Source organism: Nanorana parkeri, unplaced genomic scaffold (genome assembly GCF_000935625.1).
Source record: "Nanorana parkeri isolate BGI_ZX_2015 unplaced genomic scaffold, ASM93562v1 scaffold3, whole genome shotgun sequence".
NCBI classification, from domain to species: domain Eukaryota; kingdom Metazoa; phylum Chordata; class Amphibia; order Anura; family Dicroglossidae; genus Nanorana; species Nanorana parkeri.
The window spans coordinates 74,320-83,895 of record NW_017306271.1 but is presented as its reverse complement, the minus strand read 5'-3'; the positions used below and the strand labels follow the sequence as shown (position 1 = coordinate 83,895).

Sequence of the window (9,576 nt, the reverse complement as noted above, 5' to 3'; positions counted from 1 at the left end):
CGAGCCGCTCGGCAATGATCGGGAGCTGTACGGGCTATTGTGAATAGCGCCTACAGCACCCCCTCGGTTCTACTGAACCGAAGGGGTCCTGGGGCCGAAGCTAGCCCAAGGATCGGCCCAAGCTACGGCCAGATCCTTCGGCAGCTTCGTGAATAGACCACTTAGTTTAATATTTTTTTATTTCACATGCCTTTATCTGTCTTTTGTGGAGAGGAATCTGTACCTAATGGGGAATAGATAATCTGCAGGGAGTCTATCAGCAATACTGGTGACTAAGTCCATTGCCTCCTGCTTGCCTTTTTTGGAAAAAAGCCTCAACATACACTATATTGCCAAAAGTATTGGGACACCCTTCCAAATCATTGGACTTAGGTGTTCCGTGAAATTTCCTTGCTACTAAATATTCCACGGTCTACTGTTTGTAGTATTATAACAAAGTGAAAGCAACTGGGAAAAAACAGCAACTCAGCCACAAAGTGGTAGGCCACATAAAATGGCAGAGCGGGGTCAGCGCATGCTGAAGTGCACAGTGCGCAGAAGTTGCCAACTTTCTGTAGAGTCAATAGCTACAGACCTCCAAACTTCGTGTGGCCTTCAGATTGGCACAACAATAGTGTGTAGAGAGCTTCATGGAATGATTTCCATGGCTGAGCAGCTGTATCCAAGCCTTACATCCCCAAGTGCAATGCAAAGCATCAGATGCTGTGGTGTAAAGCACGCCGCCACTGAACTGTAGAGAAGTGTTCTCTGGAGTGACGAATCACGCTTCTCTGTCTGGCAATCCGATGGATGTGTCTGGGTTTGGCGGTTGCCATGAGAACGGTACTTGCCTGACTGCATTGTGCCAAGTGTAACATTTGGTGAAAAGGGGATTATGGTGTGGGGTTGTTATTCAGGGGTTGGGCTTGGCCCCTTAGTTCCAGTGAAGAAAACTCTTAGGCATCAGCATACCAAGACATGGACAATGTCATGCTTCCAACTTTGTGGGAACAGTTTTGGGATGGCCCCTTGCTGTCCCAACATGAATGCGCACCAGTGCACAAAGAAAGGTCCATAAAGACATGGATGAGTGAGCTTGGGGTGGAGGAACATGACTGGACTGCACAGAGTCCTGACCTCAACCCGAAAGAACACCTTGGGGATGAATTAGAGCGGAGTTTGCGAGCCCGGCCTTCTCGTCCAACATCAGTACCTGGCCTCACAAATGCACTTCTGGATGAAAGGTCAAACATTCCCATAGACACACTCCTAAACCTTGTGGACGCCTTCCCAGAAGAGTTGAAGCTGTCATAGCTGCAAAGGGTGGGCCAACTCAAAATTGAACCCTACGGACTAAGACTGGGTTGCTATTATATTTCATGTAAAGGCAGGTAAGGCAGGCGGGCGTCCCAAATACTTTTGGCAATATAGTGTATCTTGCAAGGGACATGGACGGACAGTTTCAGCTGTTTAGCTTCTTATCTCTATGATACGGAAGTGACAATGCCTCAAAGATTAGGCAGTAAAGGGAGAGTGCCTAAGATGCATTAAATGGTGCTTGCAAATTATGGTAGACAGGGGGCATCATATAACTGCCTGATGATTTGTTTTTACGTATAAGTTAGATCACTCTGTGTTTGGGTAGCTTTAAGACAGTGTTATAAGTAAATTGGGTGGACTTTACCAACCACTTAGTGTTTTTGTGACATCAGTTTTCATCTTCCATCAATATTATATTTCCCTCTTCTATATTTAGGATCTTTGTGAAATTAACCTAATGATGGTTTTGTGCATCATTTTTTATTTTAAGTTTTTAAGCTGTTAATTTATTTATTTAAACAATGGACTTTTTCAGCATTGCTTAGAATGACACAATACATACCATGTAAAACAAAGACTATAGTATTACCAGCTGGAAGGACAGAAGGCTGAATAATATGCAATGTTTCATATTTACTGGCTAAAATAGAACAAATATATTTTACAGTGATTTTTTTTTAGCCCAGACTATATAAATAAAGATAATTTGTACAAAGTAATGATGCCTTTTCATTTAAAAGACAAGCATAGTCTTTAAAAGATTAACATATTAAATATTTCTGCTTTTAAGCTGGTGCAATGATTGTACCTGGTTTGTGATTAGTTTTATAACAAGATGACAATCGCCTTGAACTTTTGAAGAACTTGTTCGTGGTTCTAGTTTGAACCATTTGTCCAGTCCTCCAACAGGAATCTCCTTCATGGAAAGAAAAATAATTTAAATAAATATACAGTAAGTATACATTTTTTTTTATCCTCACAGGCAGTAAAAACTTTCAACAGTTTGAAACTAACCCCTATCAATGTAAAACTTTTGCTGCCCACGTAAACTCCAATATGTCTTTATAATCTATAAAGCAGTAATGGTCTGTTGTAGAAATAGTTTTAAAATTCTACTCAAGCGTACACACAAATATAAATTTCTGATATTGAGTCATGCTACTTATATTACGAGCAGCTCTCAAGCAGCGGTAATGCATTCTTTCCTGTTTACTTACATTAATGGCGATGTTAAGGCATCCTAAAAAGTCATCCGCATTGTCCTCTGCAGAGCTAGCTGTTCCGTTTGCTCTCGCTGATTTCACTATCTGCTTGAAGTACCTAAGTAAAGATCTCAATAGGGTAAGCTTTTGCTCTAATCCCTTTATTACACATTGGAGAAGCTAAGGCACACAATGGATCTGAACCTCTACAGTTCCAAGTTAATGGCTTCAGTAAATACGTACAAACCATCAATTTATTTTAATACTATAAGGTAATTCAACAAACCTAAAACACAACCTGGCCTACATATAAGAGCTTCTGACCTTCTGAATTAATTCTAAATCTGCTCAGGTAAACTTGCTTAGTGGAAATTAAATAGATTTGTATCTCCTGGAAGCAGTGGCATAGCTGCAAGTGTATTGGTTTCACTGCAAAATGTGGGGGTTCCTTATGTCTTGCATCTACATGCTGCCCCCTCTTCCTTTCTTGGTTACAGCTTGGGACCCCCAGTACAGGAATTTCAGCTGTGGCCACTGGGACCCCTGTTTCAAAGCCACTACCTGGAAGGTGGCTACACTAACTCTTACGCCTCTTAATAACCACTGATGTACTACAACTGATTTACAACTGTTCCTTCCTTCATCTTTTCTATTCCCCCGTAGCTATGCATTCTTCATTTCACATCGAATACAGTTCTTTCTTTACACTTCAAGCCTCTTTCTCTTTCCAGCACCTTATAACTTTACTTTTATACAGTCAAAAACTTCCCCACAAAAAAAACAAAACATGAATTGGACTAACAAAATATATACAAGACAAGCTTTCGAGAGTGAACCTCTCTCTCTGATATATATATCAGACCTTTGGAAATGTAGCCAGTAAGTTTCAACTCAATAAATTCAAGCAGAGCAACGGGTAACATAGCATTCTGTGATGAGCCACAACAATTACATTTAGTAAAAGTCATAATTTTCAGATTGTGGACACCTAGGTTCTACAGGCACCCAGGATGCCTGTAGCAATGCTATGGTGCTATGGAAAAGGTGAGGATGTGATCATCTCTAGATCTAGCCTGTTTTTTTTAAATGTAGTTTGGTTGGTGAGGCACAGTATAATGGAAGGTTTGCTTTAAATAATGTCTATACTGTATGTATGAGTTTTCTATATGAAATCTGTGTTTTGTATGTAATTTACCTTTAAGACTACTTGTTTTTGAGTTTAAGTGGCACAATGCTCATATTTCCCATGTTGCTTGTAGTGCTGAGGCTTGCTTAGTTCCAGGGATGTGACCTCTTTCTGCTGCATTCTTAAGTCTTGGCACTGGTGACAAGACTGTCTGCTTTGACACTGCATCCTATTTGTTTGATGATTAGGTTTTGTTTGTCCCTAAATCCCAGAGTTATTCAGGAAGTCATTGCTAGGCTATTATGACTTTCAAATCTAATTTAAATCATACAATCCAGCAGAGAAAACAATCAGGTTATCTATACACCAGAAATTCATGCAGCAGGAAAAAGTCCATTGTCCATTTCAGTCTGGATTATTGCTAAACATATACCGGTAATTGTTATTTTTTTAACATCTATTTTAACTCTACCTAAGTGCAAATTGGCAGTTTTAAGGGGTTCATTCTCCCACAACTGCTGATACAGATCCTTATATGCTTTTGTCTCATTATTATACATATAGCACTAGCCTTAATTTACATCACCCCAATTTGGATTTGATCTGTGACCAGAACCAGCAATGCAAGCTTAGTAGAGTGGTTCACCAAGATATCTATTTACAGATATTTTTGTCCTATGTATGCTGCTGCCAATGGTTCCAGCAGGCCAGGTTAGTGCTACATATTGGGGCTCAGCTTCCTTGTTCACATCATACCATTCACACCTGGCAGACACACTGCATTACAACAGGACAGGCTGAAAAACCATCTCAGTGCCCGGTGTAGGGTATTTTCATTCCCCAATGACCTACATGACTGGTTCTACTGTCAAGTCAAAAACATTGACTAAAAATAACACAGTCCATTTCTTCAAGTCATACCCCAGACAAAACTTTTTTGGATAGAGTGGGGAAAGGTTGGAATCTCAGTCAGTTTTTTTTGTTGACTTTTTTTCAGATTTCCTACACTTTAAATTCAGTCACTCAGACAATAAAGGAAATGTATCCGCAGCACATATTGTAGATTCACCACTATCCAGTATCATTCCTGCAGCCTATCAGTCTTAGGACATGTCTACTAGATACTAAAGTCACTGCTCTTCCCATGTGCAGTCAAGGTTACTAACCATGGGCTGCATTAGCACAGGCAGCTACTCTAAGACATAGCAGCCACTGGAAGAATTATTTCTTGTAATGACACTACCCGGAGTATAATTTTAGGTTGATCCTTTTGCACACCAGTCTTCATTGACCAATGCACCCACATACACATACACAATACAGAAAATACAAAAAATGACCCGTCAGGTTTGGCAGGCAACCAACAGAAGAAGGATATTTCAAAGTATCTATTAAAGTGACATTAAAGGCAAAACATTTTTTCCCTCCCCCCCATGTAAATGTTAGCACTTACCTTAAATGATGTCTCTTTTTCCAATCTTCCTCTTCTTTCCCCATGTTTTCATCTGTCCCTCCAGCGGTGTGACGTCACTCCGATCCAGCGCTGACTGCTCTGTCTCTCCGATCCAGCGGTGTCTGCTGGCGGGTGCACGCGTCCATAGACTTACCTTGCGTCTCTGCTCGTTTCCCGGCCGAGAATCGGAACTGCGCATGCGCCCGCCCCAAGATTCTTTGCGGCCGTACGAGCAGTTCTTGATTCTCAGCGCGGGAGCGAGCGGCGATAACGAGGTAAGTTTAAAATGATTTTAAACCTTTTTTTTTTTACACTTCTTGCCTATATCTACTGCATGCTAGCAGTAGATATAAGCAAAACTGGAGGGTTTAGAACCCCTTTAGGCAAATTCCCTGACATCATTATAACATTAATTCCTTGCATATATTGGCCATTATTAAAGTCTTACATACAATGGCACGTTTAGTATCTATAAATATGGTGGCTGTTAGTGCATAGTGCACAATTCATAACAACATGCAGGGTGGTACAGAAAGATGGTCCAGTAAGGTTATGGCTGTCAGAAGTGTCACAGTGTGGTTGCACCATACTCATACAGGCAACTTCAAAATGCCATGCACCAATGTTTTCCGATTACTGGAGTCTATATTCTGCTGTTTAGATAGACATACTAAATATTTACAGAATTTGGGCATAAGCAAACATTCTTTATGTTTGCAAAACCCATCCTGGGCAATGTCACCGCACTAATCTAAGATGGTTGCATGACTCTAAAACCCGCAGAACAATTGATAAGCTAATTAATGTCATAGAAAGCCATTTGATCTTTTTTTTCTCCAAGAATGTGTTTCTCAGTCTGACCTAAAGGATGCGAAATTACAAGTCACACACAGGTCCAAAAAGGAACAGACTGCAAAATGGCTAGGTTAGACTGAAACTGCAATATTTCCTTTAATTGCTTTTCCACTAATTGCTAGAGCTACCATGAACACCTTGCCGACATTGTCTGTAAAATCTCATACATAAAAAGAAAGTTGGAACATTTATTAACGACATAATTTGGTGTGTCTTCTAATTGAAGCATTAGCTTGGTATTTGTGCATTTGTATAAAACCAGAACATTTTGCAAGAATTAACCAGTGTCAACTCAGTGTCACCAAACTAACATTTCATATTTACACATTTCTTCACATTTATTTTAGGCATGTTAAGGAATGTGAACATGGCTTTAGTCAGGTGTTAGGTCTGACAGTGGTTATGATCTTGCTCCCCTCAGTTCCTCTCGATAGAGTGTTAAGCATTAGATATGAGTGAATGTGTTTAAAGTGCCATTTATTTATGATATTTGGCATGGGAAACTCTAGGTTGTCCCATACCCAGCCAGCTTGCTATAGGTAAGAGATAAGAGTGTCTTCTGGAAATTCATAGATGTTTAAAGGTCCACAAGGTTGCATAACTGGGTTTGGCTGGTATTAATGAATGGCACGTTATATGTTAATCAGCATCTTTGCGTAGATGAGCAAAATGGTATAAATATAACCCAAAATGTTTAAAAAAATTAGCACTTTCCTCTTTGCTTTTAAGGTGCCATGTATTAACCAGTTGACATCCACGGTGTTAAACCCCCTTCCCATCCAGGCCATTTTTCAGTATTCAGCGCTGCGGTACTTTGACTGACATTTATTCCGTCATGCAGCGCTGTACTGAAATGAATTTTATACCCTTTTTTGGGGACAGATAGAGCTTTCTTTTGGTGGTATTTATTCACCACTGGGGTTTTTATTTTTTTACTATATTAAGGAAAAATTACCGAATTTAAAAAAAAAACAAACAGTTTCCCCTATATTAAATGATAAAACATTTATTATTACCCAATTTTTTGGTAAAATATAAAAGACGGGGTCACGTCGGGTAAAAAGACACCAAACATGTCAAGCCTTAAAATTGCGTGCGCGCGCGAAACCTCACAAAACGATAATACCCAAAATTGGCCATAGGCGACGCTTTAAAAGCTGTTACCGCTCATCAGTTAGTCTCTAGGACCCCTAATGTCATCTGTGGACCCCAAAAGAAGCTGATGAAGCAGAGATCTGCTTTATCAGCTTCTTCTCTCTGGCTATAGCAGCCAGATGACTGACAGGTGAATGCGGAAGTGATGTAATACACATCACTTCTGCATTCACAGCCCGGACGGAGATCAGCAAGGAGCTGATCTCCCGTCCTCCTCCTCATGACGCCCTCCGAGCCGGTCCCGGGATTCAAGATGGGGCAGCGGATCCCGGGATTCAAGGTGAGGGGTCGGGGGGGCGGGGCGGACGCGAACGAGCACATATAGGCGATTGGCGGGCTATGGACTCGCTGATCGCCTATATGTGAAACACCCGGTAACGGGTGTGTTTAATGGTCGGGTCTTTTCTGCCCGTGCGTGCCCGCTAGGGGGCGCGCTCGAGCAGAAAAAAATTGCCGTCTGGAGACGGCAACCCGCAAATGCAGCAGTGCCGTCCGTCCGTTTTTTTACTACGGGCGGACGGCAAGAGGTTAAATACACTTGGATTATAATGTACAAGAGTGATTTGGATTTTTCTACAACTGGCTGAAGGCAAGAACAAAAGCAGTAATTTCTGGTAGCAGTTGTATCACATTTAAATTGCACACAAAAGAAGCAACATTATTTTTGGAAGACATGCCACCTAATCATTAAACTAAATATTTCCCAAGAGAAATATGAGGACTTCCATTGCTGACCTAATTCTGAAGCTAGTTGCTTGCCTGTGTTGCTTCCCCCAGCTTCATTTTATTTGAGACACTGGCCCAGAATAAAGAATATGCAAGAAGAAAGTGAGAGTAGTCAGAAGTCCTTATGTGCATTCTTGTTCTGTCCAGTGATAACTTTTCAAGTTAATTTTCCCTTAGCTCAGTGAATAAGGTAAAGCTCTGCTGACTTCCATCATCTAATTATGTGCAAGCAAAACTACAGTTTTGTTATTTTCTTTGCATGACTGGGTTTTCTTTCCAAAGTGAAGTGTCATCATATTCACTAAGCCAATGGAAAATCTTGCATAGTGAACAGCCTATTTACCATTAGTAAATCAACCCAAATATGGTAATGGAAGAATGTCAGCATGTGTGAGGAAACTAGAACTTGCAGAATTAGAATGACATGCCTCCACATTACATTCAGGAAACATTTTCTTTAGGTGATCGCTTTATTAAGCAATGTTGAACCCCACCCCTAATGATGCTAAACCCTTACCCATGCCATTTAACAGTCAAATACCAGACCTTAGTGGACAGCTGAGGCTCTGGCATTTAATGCTTGAAGGATAGAGGCATGGCTTAGAAACAGGAGGGCAGGTCTTCATTGAGACTCTCAAGGTGGTCATAGCCCACCCCAAACTAGATGAAATCTACAATCCAACACTACCCTAAAAACAAGTGCATACATACTTTTAGATTGTAAGCCCTCATCTAACTCGTTTTGCTACAGGCCATGAGGAGAAATTTGATCATTGTCTCATGTCACACCTACAAGGCAACACTTGAGATAAGATTTTCCCTATGTCTAATGACAAGGGGCCTGAAAAATGATCTCATTGGGCTTGTAGATAAAGAAGCCTATCTCTGAGACTGTCCAGCTAGACTTTATGTACAATCTTATCTGAACATTGGACCCTTCTATTTTCACACAGTGCTGGGGTTGTAAATCTGTATAGGTTTGCTGGAATCTGATAAATAAGCCCTCAAGGGCAGGACCATCCTTACCATCTTGTATTGAATTGTATTGTAACTGTAATGTCTTCCGTATATTGTAAAGCGCTGCGCAAACTGTTGGCGGTATATAAATCCTGTATAATAATAATAATAATACTATATCTGTTACAAAGCTAAGCAGGTTTCCCCCTTCTCCCATTATTGCATTTTCCTTAAAGTGATCCTGTGCTTTACTTAACAGAGTAAAACAGGTTTACTTTATAGTAGCCCCCTCAGAAGCCTTCCATTCAACCCCCACCCTGCTGCTCCATTCAGACTGTCCAGGAACAAAGAAAAATCCAATGTAAGATACGAGTTGTTGGAACTGTAGCTAACACAGGAACATCAAGCACCGTGTTAATTTGCCCTGTAACATGCTACTCTATACCTGGATGTACTGGGCATTTCCTATAGCTCCTGGTACTGTATAGAATGGCAGGAGAGTAAAGGAAAGTGTAGTTTGTGCTTGGGGCGAGAGGATTAAAGCAAACCTGTTGCTTTGTTGCACAGGTTTGTGTTAGAGGAAACCTGTAATAAGGAAGTAGGGAGGTTCTCTGGAATGTGAAAATAAAAAGCCACAGGCAAGAGTGAAATCCCATGTGATGGCAGAAGGTAGGTATAGCCAGGAATTCAACTGTACAAATCTTACTATTTGTACGAGAATTTAACACATTAGACTAAGCTAATTGTTTTTTTAAACAATCTAACATTTATTTTTGGTTCATTAAAGGCATTGCTGCATGAAT

General features: G+C 40.6%; 1 protein-coding gene across 1 annotated transcript in view; it reads right to left on the bottom strand.

Annotated features, from left to right (window-relative positions):
• The window catches only part of BAIAP3 (BAI1 associated protein 3), a 122,139-nt gene that overhangs the window by 55,115 nt on the left and 57,448 nt on the right, over window positions 1–9,576 (bottom strand). Inside the window, exons 10-11 of the mRNA XM_018564264.1 lie at window positions 2,517–2,619; window positions 2,108–2,215 (exon numbers count right to left, since the gene is read on the bottom strand). Coding sequence (XP_018419766.1) covers window positions 2,108–2,215; window positions 2,517–2,619 — 211 coding nt within the window. The remainder of the gene's footprint in view (window positions 1–2,107; window positions 2,216–2,516; window positions 2,620–9,576) is intronic.